Below are 18,950 nucleotides of genomic sequence, written 5' to 3'. Positions count from 1 at the left end.
TAACATGCTGCTCCCGTCATTGCCTGCACTGCTGCATTCTGGACTAGCTGTAGCTTCTATATCATCATCAAAGGCAGCTCTACTAGACCTCATTACATTAATCCAGGGAGCAGGTAAGCATAACATGATTTACTGATTGAAGAGCTTTTTAGTCCAGGAGAGGATGTGCAAAAGGTATATATATACAGAAATTAAAAAAGGTATTCTATTCCCCAACAATAAGTAACATAAATCCTATGAGTCCCTTTTCTGATACCTTTGGTTCCCCATCTCATCTCTGAATAATAAAGGGATTTTTTCTAATTAAATAGAATTCCTCAGTGGCAGAACTTCAAACGTACTGAAAAAGTTCTTAAAAATTCAGGAAGATATTCAGAGATGGATTTTTGCCTTGAGAGTAACTGACTGCATAGCACAGTTAAACATCAGGAGCTGACTACAGGAAATATTTTATGACTTTTTGTTATCATAGAATACCTTATACTTTTAATGTCATAAATTGTTCTATAAAATTTGCCAAATTTCAATTCCATAGTATTATGTATCCCAGATTTTGGATGCATTCTGTAAGTTATCCACATAGGGTACCTTGGTTAAAAATGAACTATTTTGTCCAGTTACAAACTTGAGAGTTTTCGTACTATATAGATTGGGCTGATTTGGTTAGACAAAACCAAACTGAAGTTTAAATGTCTCATGCACGTGAGGGTAGGAAGGAACAATTTTCTCAGCATGCCTTCTGATAAATGATTTTTTTGTGATTGGATATGTTTGTCATAACAGCCATTTTCAGCAACCTCTCCCATGATAATAACTTTATAACAACATCTTGACATTTTTTCAAAATTTCAGATATGTCCCCCCCTTTTTTAAAAAAAATAATATAATTATTCTAGGACACTATCAATTCTCAAACACTGTTTGTTCACGGTCCCCCTATGAGCCTCATTTGCCTCTCTAATCCCCATCATAGTCACACCTGGAAAAAAGCTACTTTACCATCTGCACTGTATCTTAGTCACATTGTATTGTAATATACAATGTGTCTTTATATTATAAAGATGAAGTATGCAGTAGCTAACGAAAACAACTCTATCCAACCATAACTGTTGCATAGACAACACTCAAACACATAAAATGACTAACAGCAACAAAAGGTCACCTAGAAATATGGTATGATGCACTAGGCGACCTTATGGTCCATATCTACTCTAGATTAGAATAGGGGTTCCCAACCCCTGGTCCGTGGACCAGCACCACTCTGCGGCATGCCCAAAACTGGGCTGCGTAAACAAGCGAAGCCCTATCTGTGGGATGCAGGCAGCCCACGAAACTACTCTCCCTTTGGTCCATGGAAAAACATCTCCCCAAAGAACTGGTCCCTGGTGCCAAAATAGTTGAGAGCCACTGCTCTAGAACACTGAAAATATATATTGCTAAAGAAAATTAAAGCTTCTATCTGTCTAGAATCTATGAATGCATAAATAAAATTAAGAGAGCATAAACTCACAATATTCTGGTGTTATTTTGTAATACAGACAAAAAGAACCCCCCCTCCATGTTAGTATATAACAAAATTTAGCTATGAAATCAACAGGATTCAATCTCTCACCTGTTAGTTAAATTTAATATAATATCTTCCATTGAATTAATATAATACAAATGAATGTACACAATTTGTTACTGAATGTAGTTTATCTATCTACTTAGATGATTTTTAAAAGAGAACAGTCTCACATGAACTTGTCTATTAATGCAATAATTCATGATTATTTAATGTTTAAAATAATGTGCTTTTGAATATTGCTTGCTAGGAGGCAAACATGACAGTGCTATTGGCTTCATCTCTTATATTTTCTGCAAACTACAACTAGAAAAAGAAAACTGGAGTTAATCAAATCTATGTCAGATCCTAGCCTCTTATCCTCCTAATTTAAAAGTGCTTCACTTTGCCCTGATTTTCTTTTGTTAGCTGGAGGTTTAGAAGTTTAATTGATAATGATGAATATATTAATAGTACGATTTAATTATAAATGTTTAAGACAACTTGTCACAAATATTTAAAATAACTGAGAGCTAAAATTAAAATACTATCTTTTGCCTTTTTAAACATTACTAGTTATAGTTTCTTTCAACATATTTATTTATTTTTATTTATTTTATTGGATTTGTATACCGCCCTATTCCCGTAGGACTCAGGGCAGTTTACAGGGCAGTTAAAACCATGAATACAAAAAATTAAAAACAAATAAAACAATTAAATTAAATTCAAGCGATATCTATATATCTATATCTATATATCTATATATCTATATATCTATATCTATATCTATCTATATCTATATCTATATCTATATCTATATCTATATCTATATCTATATCTATATACACACACACTAACTATATACATAACTATATATACTAACCTTCTTAAAAAGAATACCATATTGGCTTATTTAGCAACAGTTCACAGTTATAATGGTGATGAAAAAGTAACTTTGCAACCAATTGTCATATTTACTATCTTTGTAGGTTCTTAAAGCAAAGGAAAGCTGAAGTGGGATCATAAGCATAGCTGCGGTTTTACTTAACAACTGAGTTGCTGGTCTCAGTTGTGGTCTCTAAACAAAGACTACCTATAAACCTTTTCCGGACTGATTATCTTAATCTGTGCTGCTTATAGTATTAGCTATCAGACAAGTGTTAATTATTATTCATTTTTCCCAGCACAAAATTAAAATAAGAACACAAACCTGGCTACGGCTTCACTGTACACAAAACCAGCGTCTGCTCTCTTTACAATTTCAAAGCAGAGATCTGCACCATCCATACTGCATATAAAAAGTATTGAAAAAGTATTTATGAAACATGAAACTGACTTTCAAAGTAATGTTAATATTCAGAAATGTACACTGTTAGAAGACAAGAAAAACATACAGACTTTATAGTGCAATCACTAACCAGTGATTTCATCTTAAAACACAACACAATTTTGGAGAAACGGTCTCAAATAGGAAAAGTTAAGTTACTGGCATTTCTAAATTCCTAAATGCAAAATTTTTGAAAAGTTTGGCTTTTCTCTTCTCAAAATGCCCCCGTCCTAAATGAATGAATATTGGGAATCCATTATTAACTTCTGTATGTATTCTCCCATATTAAAGGTGGGGTAAGTGTTATGGTTTGCAAGGAGAGATAGTGAAGTATAGCAAATGTTAGTATAACCTATTTTTAACTACAGTGAGGTTAACAAATCCCACGAAATAATTACATTATTTGAATTCACACAAAGTGATCTTTCTATAGAAAATAATGAAAATTGATTCCAGTTTGAGAGATAAGTTTTAGACACAAACGTAATAGTGTATTAATGAAATATTACAGAAATGAATAATATACTTTAATTTTATGGTTAACAAAGTCATAGCAATTATAGAAAGCAAAGTAAAAACAAAAAAAATCTAAATATCGTTCCTAAAGATAAGCGTACAGTGACAAAAAACACCTCAAATATTTTAGCAGCATAGACTGAACTGTTTTCTCTTTCTTTAAAATTTCATACAAATACTGGTAGATGCAAAGTGATGTATTTACATTTCTGCAAATTTGCATGCTTTGATCAACGTTAGGGTAAGTATTCATGTTTTGTTTTCTCAAAAGATATCTTCAAATTCCTTGAGAATGAATTCACTTGCACATTTATTTTCTTTTGACAATATCTTACTTTCCTTATGGACTAACCTTAATTGCCTATGCATTAACCTTACATAAATTGAAATTTGGATTGCATTAAACATGACCTGGCTACTTATATTCCTTTTCCTTATTTCATATTTTCAGGTTTTTTAATTTTCTTAGCATATTCTGCACTTGTTCTGAAAATCTTTGAAAACCTAGCTTTGATCCCCAATCTAGGCTTGGGATGATTATCAAGTCTCTATTGTTTTTCTAGTTTTTTTCTGGATGTTCATTCTCACCTTGTCTTTATTTGTTCTTACTTTTAAAATATAATTTGGGAGTTGGGTTGCTGGAATGGAATGGAATGGGATAGGATAGGATGGGATGGGATAGGATAGGATAAGATAAGGCAAGAAAACACGATATAAAAGTGTATCTTTCCCTTAGTATAGTATTCAATACTAATTTAAAGAACATTATTCACTTCCCTAACTTATCATATTATTCTCCTCTGGCCAGACATAACAATAGTAGTTACAATTTGAACAGAATATGCAAATAACTATTACACATAATACACATACTTATTTATGCACACATATACACACGTACAAATTACAATGAGAAAACCATACTTGGCATTCTAGAAGAACTGAAAATCTCAACATAAATATGAGGAATTTAAAACTTACAATTCAAAAACCATATATAGCATTCCATCAGAACTGTAGGTCTCCAAAAGTTCAACAATGTGAGGATGTTTCAGCATGTGACATATACTTGCTTCCCTCTTCAGATCTGTTTGAAGACAGTAATTTCTGTATCATTAAATATCATAACAAAGTAACAACAATGATATATTCCTAATTAAATTCTTATAATTAAATAACAACAACAACTACTTTATTGTCACTTTGAATGCACACCAATCGGCATACATCAAAATGAAATTTCATTGCATACGCTCCTTGTTCATGGCCAGCTCAAGTTACAGATCTTCCATTTTAGGGAGCGAAAAATGGCAAACAGGACAGATGAAAATGGAGCTGTATATATATTTCCTGAAACATTGGTTTTAAATGTTTACAAAAGCTTTGACAATTGAATATTAACTATATAGCTATTTTATGGCAACTCAATACGTAATACACAATGGCATAATATAAATATTAACTAGCACATGTATAAGAAATTAAGAAGATAAATGAGATTAGCACATAGGCCTGGCTAAAAAAAAGTGCCATTAGCATTCTTCAATGAGTTCTCATTTTCCCCCCAGTTTCTTGAACCCCTAACATAGGGGTGTCAAACTGCCGGCCTGCAGGCCGGACGCGTCATTGGGAAACCACGCCCACCCATTGCCGATAATGGCAAAAAAGCTCCGATACGTTGCGCGACATCATGTGACATCGCGAGTTTGACATGTCTGCCCTAACAGAATAAGAGATTTTCTGTTTTTTTTTCCAGTGCATCAGTTATTTTAGCTATCTATACAACATGTATATCTACATCTAAATGGCTGTTATTTTACAGTGTAAGATAGTCCTCAAATTACAATCATTTGTAAAATGAGTTATGATGGTCCTCACTCTTATGACTGTCATAGCGTCTACATGGTCACATGATAAAAATTTGGGTGCTTGGCAACTGGCATGTATTTATGATGGTTGCTGCATCCTGGGATCATTCGATCGCTATCTGTGACCTTCCCAGTCAGCTTCTAACAAGCAAAGTCAATGCAGGAAGCTAGAGTTACTTAACAAAAGTGGCAAAAATGCTTGTATAATTCACTTCCTTGCTTAGCAACAAAAATTCTGATCCTAATTTTGGTCATAAATTGAGACTACCTGTACATATTTATATAGATACATGTAGGATTACTGGAATATCACAGATTTAAATACTCCGTCACAATAAATTTTTAAGTAATCAGAGTTTGGTACAGATGGAAAAAATTCTACCTAAATCAATGGAAAGGACAAATTCATTATTATGTCTATGTAAAACTGTCATACAGTGATACAGTGTTATGTATTTTTCAACAATAGCAACATGGTGGCTTCTTTGCTTTGTGGTTTTCAAATACTTGGGAATATTTTAGTTTACTCCATCACAATCAACATCAGCTGCATTCTCAGTAATCCAACTGCTCTGTAGAAGTCCAAACTTGTATCAATCAATTCAGGATCTTTGGGAGAAGATACAGGCAATCCCCAACATCAATTTGAAGTTATGACAGCAGTGAACAAAGTGATCCCAAAGTTACAACCATTGAACCACCCTCATGGTCACATGATAAGTGATTTGAGCACTTAGCAACTGGTTCACATTTATGATGGTTGTAGCATCCTGCAATCACATGATCACAATTTGTGAACTTCTTAGCCTATTTCTGACAAAGTCAATGGAGAATCTAGATCAGGGGTGTCAAACTCAATTTCATTGAGGGGCGCATCAGCATTGCAGTTGCCCACAGGGGGCCAGGTGGGTATGGCCTGGGTGGGCGTGGCCTACTGGGTGGGCGTGGCTAGAGTGCGTATGGCCTACTGGGTGGGCGTGGCCAGCTCTACATCGTTCGCATCAAGGGTGCCTATGGGGGCCTGGGCAGGAGTGGGACAGATCTGAGGGTCTCTGGCAGAAGGAGAGTCTCTGGGCCAGGGCCAAGGCAGTGGGGGCCATTCCCTCACTGTTTCCAGGATGGCTTCACGGGCCGCATGAAACCACTTCGCGGGCCGGATCCGGCCCCCGGGCCTTGTGTTTGACATGTCTGATCTAGATGTACTTGACCGCATGATCCACTTAATGACCATGTGAATTAGTTAATGTCCATGGCAAAAAAGTAGTAAAATTGGATGTAAGATGCCTTAATTACTGTACCACTTAATACTGAATTTCCCAGTCCCAATTATTATCAGAAGTTGAGGGCTATCTACAAACTATATGTGATCCAGCACAAATATATGCAATCTCTGACAGAGTAGCACATTATACACATTAATCAACAAATTCTATTCACTGGACAAATAGTACATTTCTTAGGAAACTGAGATGCATAATGCTTATCCTGAACCTGACTGCTTAACTCATATTTTTTATATTCCCCTTTCCCTTTCCCCCATACCACAGAATTTCCTTTTTTGCAGGTAGGACAGATTGTTTTAACAAGCTATCTCTTCCTATACTGCTTTTCTTTGCCCTGATTAGTTAATTAGCATCTTTGCAGCTTGTACTGCTATCTGAAATTGCCCCGATTCTAATCAATTTCATCCCAAAAGCTTCCTTTTGTATTCTAAGCAGCTAGGAGCACCATGCCATTTCTTTCAATGCATATTCTCCATTGTTTGCTCGCTTATTCTTTTGTAATCTCTTCCTTTCCAATGAGTATAAACATTGTTTCCCCCTTGGTAATTATCCCAGAACCAAGGTGAGGATTCCAAAGGGTGGGGGAGAGTGGGGAAAAAAGATTTATATGATTTACATCTTTTTTCCAGCTCCCTCATGAGTCGAGTACCAGTACATGAACTTTCCCTGCCATTAGGGCTCGCCCAGCTGACTTGGGTCGTATCCTGCTGATACTGTAAATATTTAGGGCAATTTATTAATTAAGCTTTTTAAAGCTTTATTAGTCCTGGAGTTCTCTGTTCTCCTTTGGTGTCTATCCTGCAAATTCTAAATTAAATGTTGACATGCAAATTAACACAAACAATATTATGTCCAGGATTCCTGTTTCAAAGAGGTCAATGCAAAATAAGATAATGCCACAATCAAGCCAGTGACATACTAGACATTAATCCATAACTGAAAGATGTTCTATGTTCAATTACGGTAATTAGGCTTTCCTCAGAATTTTGTGATAGCCAACTATTGCAATTTACTTTTTGGTAAATGATCCCACTGACTACTGAAATCTTTTAGTAGTCTACAGAATTTACATTTTAATCCATTAAACCAAACGGATTTAATATACCAAGTAAACCCCTATTCAAAATAATTTGTTTCATAAAAAGCAATAGACAATCATCTCAATTAATAGGAACAGCATTTCAGAATTCTGTGATGGGTAGAAAGAAAGCAAGACCCTAAGTTACAGGGAAATGAATCCACTCCAATGAACTTTCTTGAATGACCTCAATTATCAAATACAATGGCTCAATGCAGTTCCAGCACTCTGTGATCATGCTACTCAAATTTGGTGGAAGAATATTCTTTCTTTGCAAGAGGTGGGAATGGAAGCAGCAAACTCATGGAAGGCAAACAACTCTTAAATTCACTCAAAAAAGAAAAAAAGATTCTCCAACTCATGTCACTAATATTGGACTAGTTAGTGTTTAGTACTGGTGGAAATTTCGGCTGTTTGTCATTTGTTTGGTACATCTTAATGACAGAAATCCCCGTGACTTTTCTCATACTGTTCAACAGAAAGAATAGTTTGAATAAAAAATTCCTTTCCTGTGATTCTAGTGTGGCTTTCTGAAGGTTGGGAGATTAGTGACTATAAGGGGGAGACTGCCAATACTTTAGATCATGGGTCCCCAACCCCCAGTCCATGGATCGGTACCAGGCTGCGACATGCCAGAAACTGGGCCACGCAAACAATTGAAGCCCCATCTGTGGGACACAGGCAGCATGCGAAACCAGGCCCTCTGGTCCACGGAAAAACCTTTCTCCAAGGAACCGCTCCCTGGTGCCCAAAAGGTTGGGGACCTCTGCTTTAGATGAGGCCTAAAGTACCATAAGACCACGTGAGGTCAGTAGCGTGAGATCTTGCGCCATGATCTTGCGTGATCTTTTGTTATTTTAGGCCTCCATTCTCTGTGAACGCACCAAAGGCCTCAAGCAGCCAAGAAAGTGAAGGTTCTCGATCTTCACAGGGTGAATATTGAAGGCCTAGTGCCTAGGGAGACCTGGGGTAGGGGGGGGGGAAGGAATAACAAGGTTGAAAGTTGCAGTGCCACTGCAGTTGTTCGTGAGGGTGAATGACTGCTGTGGTGTGGCAACATTCATAATGTCAGTACTGGCTCATAAGCACTAGGGGGCGCTTGTAGCATAACTTCGCTAAGGGAATGTTCGCAACTCGGGGATTAGCTGTATCTACACTAGACTTTACCATATGTTTTGGTAAAATGATTTTGTTCCCAGGTTTAAGTTGTTACATGGAAGATAAAGTATATTATAGTCACTTTCTTGATACCATGCATTAACTTTCTAAGTAGTGTATGATATATAAACATATCTTCCTAAATTGTACTTAGAAAACTGACAAAACCTGCAGATTCTCCTCTCATGCAAAAGGCAGTCTTACCCCTTGGTATTTTTGGAGATCCTTTTTGAGTTAGGGCATAATTGAAAAAAAAATCCCAATTTTCTCTAATAAAACAAGAAAAAATCCTGAAAATATTTTTAAAAAACATTAATATGTAAATAGAAAGTTAAAATAATGAATCTATTAAGACGAGTGCACATTCATTCCAAGTTTCATCAAACTGTTTTAAAAACAAGAGTTCTATCAACAGAGCATTCCAGTTTGCATTGAAAATTATCATGTAAAAGAGTAAAGATTTGTCTTAATATTAGCAAATTTCAGGTTTTTTTGAATCAAAAGACCTTCAAGAAGATTTTTTTAAAAGTTCATTCTCAGAATAAGACTACTGAATGTAGTGGTGAGTTAAAATAAGATTGAATAGGCAATGAGCCTTTTTGATTTCTCTTGTTTTTCTTACTTCTCTTGCTACAATATAAACTATTCAGAAGATAAAACCAGAATATATAACTGTTTTATTATATTCATGGTTTAGTCTTTCTTCACCTCTATTCTGATGATTGTCAGACCTAAGAAATTCCAGGTTTCTTAAGGTCTTCACCTTGTATATTTTTATAGTAAAATTTAAATTATTTCTATTATATTATTATTCAAAGTTATTGTTCAGTTAATAAGCAAAACTTTTATATAATTATATTTTTACATGCAATAAGTATTTCAAACAATCATTTGGAGACTAAGCATATTATACAGGTAGTCCCCGAGGTACGAACCTAATGGAGCCTGGCCATTAGGCTCGTATGTCAAAAAACTTGTCAAATGAATCAGACTTAATTTTACACATTTTAAAAATCTAATTAATTAATTAAACCAAATGGGTTGTTAAATGAACGAAGATCTGACTTACTATTTCCTCAGATATCTGCCATGCTAATTGAGCTGGGAGGGTTTCCTGCCAGCTGCCGATCAGCTGTTTCCAGTGAGCTGGCTCAGGAACTAAATTGCCTCCAAGCAGGGCTTGGAAGCCATCAGTTATTATTATTTTTTAAAAAACAACAACTGCTGCTAGCCAGCTCAAGCGTCTTCAGGTGCCCACAGAGGGGTGGGGTTGGGGCTGTTGCTTTAATAAAAACCACTAGTCCAAGAGCCAGCCAGGCAACCAGAGGGAGGCAGGGGAGGGATTTACAGAACTCTCGGCTTGCAATAGTAACAGAGATGAAACGCACCTTGAGGCAGGTAATCTAACCCACTGCTCGATCAAGAGTGTACATCTGATAAATGGCTATCCAGTCTCTTCTTAAAAGCTTCTAGTGATGGGGCACCCACAACTTCTAAAGTTAATCTAAATTTAAAACCTGAAAACTACAGTAATATATGCTAATTTCCAAAATAAAAGCTCAATAGTTTGCAAACACAATAATTTGCAAAGTACAGTACTTGAAAAGTAGAGCAGTTTCCAAACTGCTTGCAAATATTTTAAAAATATTTAAAAATACTTAAAAGAAGTAATTGTAGCACTTGAGGCCAGTCAGTAGCAGATTGCAGCGAAAGCAAAAACTGGTGCCAGCTTGGCTCATGTTTGGCCATGTGACCATGGACAAAACAACAACAACAACCCCTTTTCGCTTCTTGTAGCCCTGAACGGCCCAGGCAAGTCACAGAGAAAAAAATGGCCGCCGCTGCAGTAGAGACTGAAATCAAGTCACATGGCTACAGAGGCCTCTTTTTGGTCGCAGTTTTGAATTTCTAATAAAAGTATCCTTTGTGAATTAATTCGTTTTTGTGAAAACTTGCTAAATTAATGCTTGTACCTGGGGCGGCAGCAAGACTCTTAATAGGCCAATATTGGAAGAAGGAGGAACTGCCAACTGTAGAAGAATGGACTTTAAAGGTTTCTGACCTGGCAGAGATGGCAAAGATCTCGGCTTATTTGAAAGATCACTCGCAAGAACGTTAAGTTATGGAGTGGAGAAAATGGATTGAGTATATCCAGAACAAATATGGGACTAAGAAGTTTCATGTAGCATTTGAATAAGTCTTCCTTTTTTTTCTCCTCTTTTTTTCTCTTTTCCTTTTTTTATATATCTTATATTAATAGTGTTTGTAATTACCCTATATGAGCTAGAGAGAGATGGATTTCAGAGTTTATGGTTGTTAGCATATGAATGTTTACGATTGGTTTTTTTTTTGTTCTTTATACCTTGTACTTAGCTCTGGGAAGTCGGGGGGGGGGAGGGGTAGGGAGGGAGGGATAGGGGAGGGTTAGGGGGGATTGTTAAAGATAAAATGTATGATAAAACTTTTCAATAAAAAAAAATGCTTGTACCTGGGGGATTACCTGTACACAATTTTATGTACTCAATGTAGCAAAGAAAATCATCCTCAGTAAGCACTGTTATTCCAATTATGTTGTTCAAATTCTAAGAATCTACAGAATAGAAATTGCTTTTTATATAAAGTTGAAGGTTTTATTAGCTATTCATCATGTTTTCTGACATTTTGGGCCTAGTAAATCACAATTAGTAGAACCGTGGCTTCCAAGCAGAAATCTTATCTTAAGAATCCTGTATACTACCAGGAGAGAATGGTTTGACTATCTAAATATAAATAGTTAAAATATAAATAGCTCTGATTTGTAGTTCTTTAAAACATAATATGATTATCAATTTTGTTGAGAAATAATAATATTCAAAAGCTGTGTTATGACGTAATTTAAAAACACAGTTGTATCAATACTTTCCTCTAACCATGGCATACACACAACTAACTTAGTCACTGGATTCCCCCAATGTTCCATTAGTAAGAGAATGCACACATATAAGCCACACATATATGAAAAGTATTTTTACACTTAATTTTTAAAGTGTAAACAAATGCAGAATATAGATCAGCAATAAACAAGACAGAGGCTCTAAAAACCTTTTTTAAAAAACCCTAGATACTCAATGTTTTATTGCAGCAAAAAAGGCAGAGCTTAAAGTTTTAAATTAGTAGCCTGTCTATATATAATTATTTAGTAAAAATATTCTTCAATTTGCTCAAAACAGTTTACTCCTTTGATTTCTTTGTTAAATAATTAATCTGAGTGAAATAATATAGATCAGAGGGTCCCCAACCTCTTGGGCGCCAGGGACTGGTTCCATGGAGAGAGGTTTTTCCGCAGACTGGAGGGTGCATGATATTGTCTGTTGCCTGCATCCCGCAGATGGGACTTTGCTTGTTTGTGCGGCCCGGTTGCTGGCATGCTGCGGCCTGGTACTGTCCAGGGTCCAGGGGTTGGGGACCCCTGATATAGATAATGGACTCAAGATAACAGTATTAATCATTTTCATTTTCTTTAATTCGTCAATACCTGCAGAAAATACCTGTAATTGACATATTTTTCAAACAGAGCATTTCTTTGGGGTAAAAAATCCCAATAAAATTTTGGAACATAATTGTCATAAAGATAATAAAAGAGAATAAAACACTGTATGGTAACAACTGATTTTTTTTTTTTACCTTCAGTACTTAAGCCTGGACTTGAAGTGAATTTTGCTACATCGACAATCTTGACAGCAAACTGTTGCCCAGTTTCTCTGTTGATACATCGCCGCACAACACTGAATGGACCCCTAGAAAGAACAACATTGCTTAATTAATTTAAACATTCAGAAATCTCTTTTTTCCTTACAACTTTATTATTTTTCATTTTTGATTTAATTTTCATTGAATTGGCATTTCAAGAGGTATAAATTGTTACAAAATAATTTTGTTGTTTTGTTAAAACTTTTATTTAGAGAACTACAGTACTTATCAAATGTTCTTTGCTTTTAAAATAAATGAAAAGCCCAAATAGTTGGCATTTTAATCCTACACTGCTTTGTAATGTATCAGTAACGCAACAAGTAAATTTAAATAACAAAAAAGACATAACACAAATCTATTTAATAATAAACTGGAATTTCATGAAAACAATCATATAGAATATAGATCAGTAGGATTAAAAAGAGATTGCTGCAAATTATAAATATATAACATTCTGATAAGGGAATTTTTTTTTTTAAAAAAAACCCCACTTCTAGTGGGAAATGGTGGCTTGAGCAGCTCCTTCACAACTGTAGATGAGGCAACAATTGAACTGTGGCCCAGGCAAGATCCCTGTAACTTGAAGAATGCTCCAGAATCAAAGGGAATCCCAGAAATTGATGTATTTGTCCTCTAGATAACTGTTCCTTGAAAGAAGATTGTGAAAGGGAGGTTTTTACAATCAGCTGGTGAGTCAAATAGCTGGGAGGCAGGTTCTTACAGCAACTTCAAAGCTGTAGCACTACAGAAGAAAAAGCGGGACACTATAATTGACACCCCATTTCTAAATCACTTTATTATAATTTATTATTCTTTCAATTTTAACAGAGCCTTAGTCCAGATATAATTAATATTTCCTTTTGGAGATTTTCAGTATTTTTAGTACTATAATTTAGTATTATTTTCAGCATTATAAAAAAGCTGATATGGGTATTGGGAGTTGTTTGTCTAGAAAAAGAAGAAAGTTTGGATTATCAGCTGTTTTCTAAAGAAACAAAAAAAATATTTTATGGACGATTAACATTTACTTTTTAGTGAATCTATATGTAAGGTACCAGATCTTGGAATTTTTAAATGTAGACTTTTGTGGGAACATTGTAGTTTTTTTTCTATTGACCTTGTGCTGACTAGTGTGGATTTACAAATAAAAACAGTGGGAGAAGTTTCCCTTGAACTTTTCCCCCCTTTATTCTATTTCCAGCGAGTCTGTTAGCAGCAATTCATTTTCTGGACACTAGAGTGTGCTATTAACTATGGCTAGGAAAAGATCACAATTTTTGTAAGTTTGAAGAGCAGAATGTTTGCAAGAAACCTATACAGGAAAAAAAGGATGTAAAATATTTGAAGTATAAGACTTTGGGTGTAGAATTTGTATTAGCAGATTTGAAAAAGACTAATGAAGTTATTTTTTATATTAAACCACAACTGAAACCATATTTTTGTTGTCTTGCGAATATGGTGCATATAGGTAGAGATGCATGGAATGCATAATTCGTAATTAAGCAGAAATCAAAAACAAGGGAGAATAATCTCATACTAGCAGAAGAGAAGTTCAAAAATAATGTTAGAAAGTATTACTTCATAGAAGGAGTAGTGGAAGCTTTGAACCAACTGCAGGCAGTAGTGGGTAAATAATCAGTAACTGAATTTAAACTTGGGATAAACACATGTCCATCATGCAACAAAAATTAAAAGTTAAAAAAAGTAAATAAAAATAATTAATTAATTAAAAAGAAAATGAAAAGCAAATAAAGAGACTTGGGGAACCACTGGGTCTTCTTATGCTGTCAGTTCTCTATGTCAGGGCTTTTCAACCTTTTCACCCATTGTACCACTTTTAGGATATGGCAACATCCGAGTACCACCAGTTGCCTAGCAAGGTGTCAAAAACTTGATGACCAAAAAAAAAAAAAAACCCACAAAAAAGTGAAGTACAGGTAGTCCTCGATTTACAATAGTTCACTTAGTGACTGTCTGAAGTTACAATGGCACTGAAAAAAGTGTCCCCCAAGCCACAGCCGAGCAAGACACCTGCCTGCCTGCCGGTGCTCTTCCTCCTGTCCGAGGTTTTCATTGTTGTGAGCATTTCTTTGAGGATTGGCAGCAGGGGTGGGGTGCGGGGTGTTTGGTTTTTATTCCACCACTCCCCCCCCCCGTCTGCTGGGTGGTTGTAGCAGGTTTTGGTCACTTCAGATGACCCTGGGAGACTGTGACTGTCATAAATATGAATCAGTTGCCAAGCCTCTGAATGTAAATCACAAGACCCTGGAGATGCTGCAACATTCCAGCTGATCGGTGCTTCTTCTGGGCTCAGCAGAAGCGCCAGGATCAGCGCCAAGCTCCAGCTGGAGCTTGTCGCTGATCCTGTCGCTTCCACTGACCCCTGACAGCCCCGAAGAAGCGCTGATCCTGGGGCTTCCGCTCAGCCCTGACAGCCCTGCAGTTCCAGTCATCTCTCATTCAGGCTTGTGCGGTGCTGCCACTGGTTCAGCTCATTCCCCTCCCCCGCTACCACTTTTCTAGGATGGTCGCGTACCACCTGCCAGGTGCCTGCCCCAGCTCCTGCCCACCTAGCAGTTCAAAAGCATACAAGAAGCAAATAGATTAATGTTCACAGAACACTGTTACCTTTACACCGAAATGGTATCTATTAATATGAACATGGCCACAGAAAATATCTTTGGAGAATGCTGGCTCTGTCGTCCAAGAAATGGAAATCAGCACTGTGCCTAGAATCAGACACGACTGGACAGGGAAATCTTTACCTATAATTGTTGGACTTATGTGTCAAATGACAATAAAAAGATTCCCCCCCCCCAATATCTAATGGATCAACTGTCGCCGCTCTTGTATGGAATGGTCTTCCCACAGCTTCCCTTCAGATAGGGAAATTAAGCTGAAGTACCAAAGTCTTTCTTTACTTAATGGACAATATGATGCTAATAAGACTATTGAGATAAAAGAATGGAAATTCTAGAGAACATGTCTTTTTTCAGAAAGACATAAATCTTTTTGAAAAATTGATTTGATATCGATTTCAAAGAGTTTGGTGAACAAGACTGCTAAGATGGATATTCTACTTAAGAACTTTTCTGTTCACAATCTGAAAGCTTCTGATTACGTAATTAATTACGTAAGAGAAAATTTACAACTTTTAGATGGAGTTTAAATAAAGAGCTACAAAAAAAGAAATTAAAAGAATTTTTTGTAACAATTTTGATAAAGGTACTGACTTAAAAACTGTTTGGGATACTAGTAGACCTGTAATTACAGGTTACTTTATTCAATATAATTGTTGGCTAAAAAACAAATTCAAGAAAAAAAGAGAACATATTAGAGGAAATTAAAAGGGAAGAGGATGAATTACAGAAGAAACCAACAGCCTCTGCTATTTTATATCAAATTAAATTTTTACATCAACAATTATCTATGTTAACTGTGACAGAAAGAGAGACTAAATTATATTATGTGAAGCATAATAAAACTGAATTTGTAAATAAACCAGGCAAATGGCAGGCATTAAAGATTAAGGAAGGCAATACTGCATTAAGAGATAATGTGAGTATTTAGAAATCCATTATTTCTATTCAAATTTGTACAAAAGACAGGAAATTTCCCTGGAAATATTGTTGAATACTTAAAGAAACAGAATTTACCAAAACTTTTACAATCACCAAAACAAATTATGAATATCCCCATTACAACTTTTGAAATATCAGAAACCATTGAAAAAACAAAATAGGAGCCACCTGGGCTTGATGGATTACTGAATTCATATTAAAATGTTTTGAAAATAAACTTTTCTCATTTTTTCTTCTGCAACCTTGTATATTTTTTGTTTAATCCTTTTCTTTTTGGTGGTTAATTATATTTGATTTTTTAAAAAACTAATAAACTATAGAATAGTATTTAGTGGAATGTTTAATGATTTTATTAATGGTATGGATGAAGTTACTGAAATATGATATGAAACTAGAAAGAGTAGTTAACACCTTAGAAGGGAAATAAAATATTCAAAAAGAATTAGCAGAGATTGAATACTAAAGCTAATATGAAAAGGATGAATCTTAAGAGAGAAAAATGTAAATTGTGGCTTTGGGGAGAAAAAAAAAGGAAAGAACATACATGGGATGAGAAACTTGGCTTAAAACTAGCACATGTGAAAAGAATATTGTATTCTAAAACAGAGGTCCCCAACTTTTTTCAGTTGGCAGATGGAGGGAAAGGGAGGGGGAAGCATTTTATGCGCATGCACAAACAGGGCCACGAGCACCGCAAACAGGGGTCACATGACACTTGCTGTTTTTGCAGCGTGGGTTTTTGCAGTGTGGGTTTTTGCCTCAGGGCACCCAGTTTTTGCCACACACCACCCCATTTTCAGTGTGTGCATGTGTGCGCAGTGGCCAGCCTGTCCCGTGGCCCTGTGCTAGCGGATCACCACCAAATAGTGGACCGCAGCCCACAGGCTGGGGACCCCTGTTCTAAGTTAAACATGCTACTTTAGGATGTATTAACAGAAAAATAGAATAAAATAATAGGAAGTAATTGTCTACCTGTTTTCTGGTTTTGTAAGGTAGTTTCTTGGAATACTGTATCCCTTCCTGGACATTGAAATCTAAAAAATGTATTTGCCAAATTGGAGTGAATTCAGAGGAGGTAAACCAAGATGGCATGTTGAATAATGAAAAAAACTGGATATGTTTAGCCTGTGGAAGGAAGATTGAAAGGAGGTAGGAGATAGTGATAGTAATATTTGGACAACTAAACATTTGTCACATATAGGACATTTTCTATTGTCCCAAATAACACGAATAGAACCAATTATTAGCTACAAAGAAGTAGATTCAGGCTACACATGACGAGTAACTTGCTGACTGTATGAGCTGTCAGTTAATGGAACAGATTTACCACATGAAGCATGTTTCTTTTCACAGGCAGTCTTCAAACAAATGCTTAATAGCCATCTGTCCAAAAAGCTTTAGTAAATTTTCCACTGAATAAGGTGTTGAACTAGATAATTTCTCATGTCCCTTCAAATTCCATGGCTCTATTTTTCTAATGTACCTTTAAAACTGATAAAAACCTAACAGTGTAATTTAAGAAAAATATTTTTTGGGTGTATCAGAATTATGACATGAAAACCATCTGTCATTTGCAACTTTTGAAAGTTAAATCATACAAAAATGCATTTTTGGAGCCTCCCATGTCCTGATTCTTTCAGAATACTATGGAAATTAGTTAAGGTCCCCCCAAAAAATCTATGATGTAATTTCTCTTTGTTTAATAGTGGGACATTTACCTACCTAATGCTAAATGATTTCTTTAAATTCTATCACTGCATATAAAAAAACTTCCCCAATATTAGAATGACCATGCGTTATTGAAGACTATAAGTTCATATTGTTGTAAAGTTTGGCTATTTATTCAAAGATGCTGCTAACCTTTATGGTTTGAAATTATTTTGTTACTCTATCTTCTGCACCTTCTGAATCAAATATTGAAGGCAAAACAAGACTGTCTATCAGCTTCCAGAGCTAGCAGGCAATCAACAACTGTGGCAGTTTCAAGACATAATGAGCTGAGTAGGTGAGAGACCCAAATTCAGATGAGGGGCCAGGTTCTGGTAGACACCTAGGCCTCAAACACAATGACAGTTAGAAAGAACAGAGCAAAAGCAATTACCAGTCTTCTTGAAAAGAGAGGGCAACACCCCTAATCAAGACACACAAGCACTGGAGGCTGTAAAAGAGCAGTCTCCAAATCTTTGTCTTCGGATGGAAACAACTTTAGCCCTACCGTGTTTCCCTGAAAGTGACCTACCCTGAAAATAAACCCTAGCTTGATTTTTGGGGGTAGGCCTAATATAAACCTCAAAAATAAGCCCTACTTTTGGGGTGAGGCACACTCCTAAAAATCAAGCTAGGATGAGGGTGGTGGTGGTGGGTGGAGCTGCCCCATGCACCTGCTTACCATTGCAGCCAGGCCTGAATCGACACCGGCCTCACCTCGCCAGCCCACTTTTTCTGTGGTGCCCCTTGGCCTGCATTTCACTGTCACAGGCCTTCCGGAAAGACCTATGCAGCCGAGAACCGAGAACTACAGTGAAAGCCAGGCTGGGGGGGCGCCATACGTGTCAATCGGGAGCTCCATTGTCAGCTATAGAGGCATTTTCTTCAGCTGCAGAAGAAGTGGGCTGGCTGGGTGAGGCTGTTGGTGTCACTGCCATGAGGCAAGACCATGAAAAAGACATCTCTCGAAAATAAGACCTGATGCCTCTTTTGGAGGCAAAACAAAAAAAGACCGGGTCTTATTTTTGGGGAAACACGGTATGTCTTGTTTCTGTTGCTCACTGTATTATATTAGGTCAGCTTATAAAAATCTCTGATGCTCAGTTTATAAGCTGTTATGGACATTTCATATGGCTGCCCCTTTTTCCTGATAGCAGATT

The 18,950-nt window shown here is 36.2% G+C and overlaps 1 protein-coding gene across 4 annotated transcripts in view; it reads right to left on the bottom strand.

Annotated features, from left to right (window-relative positions):
• The window catches only part of CASK (calcium/calmodulin dependent serine protein kinase), a 167,406-nt gene that overhangs the window by 93,208 nt on the left and 55,248 nt on the right, over nucleotides 1-18,950 (bottom strand). For all 4 annotated transcript variants that reach the window (XM_083362651.1, XM_083362652.1, XM_083362653.1 and 1 more), the window contains exons 2-4: nucleotides 12,437-12,549; nucleotides 4,368-4,473; nucleotides 2,754-2,831 (exon numbers count right to left, since the gene is read on the bottom strand). In XM_083362651.1, coding sequence (XP_083218777.1) covers nucleotides 2,754-2,831; nucleotides 4,368-4,473; nucleotides 12,437-12,549 — 297 coding nt within the window. The remainder of the gene's footprint in view (nucleotides 1-2,753; nucleotides 2,832-4,367; nucleotides 4,474-12,436; nucleotides 12,550-18,950) is intronic.

This window comes from Vipera ursinii, assembly GCF_947247035.1.
Source record: "Vipera ursinii genome assembly, chromosome: 4".
In the NCBI taxonomy this organism is placed as follows: Eukaryota; Metazoa; Chordata; class Lepidosauria; order Squamata; family Viperidae; genus Vipera; species Vipera ursinii.
This window is presented reverse-complemented; position numbering and strand designations above follow the sequence as displayed.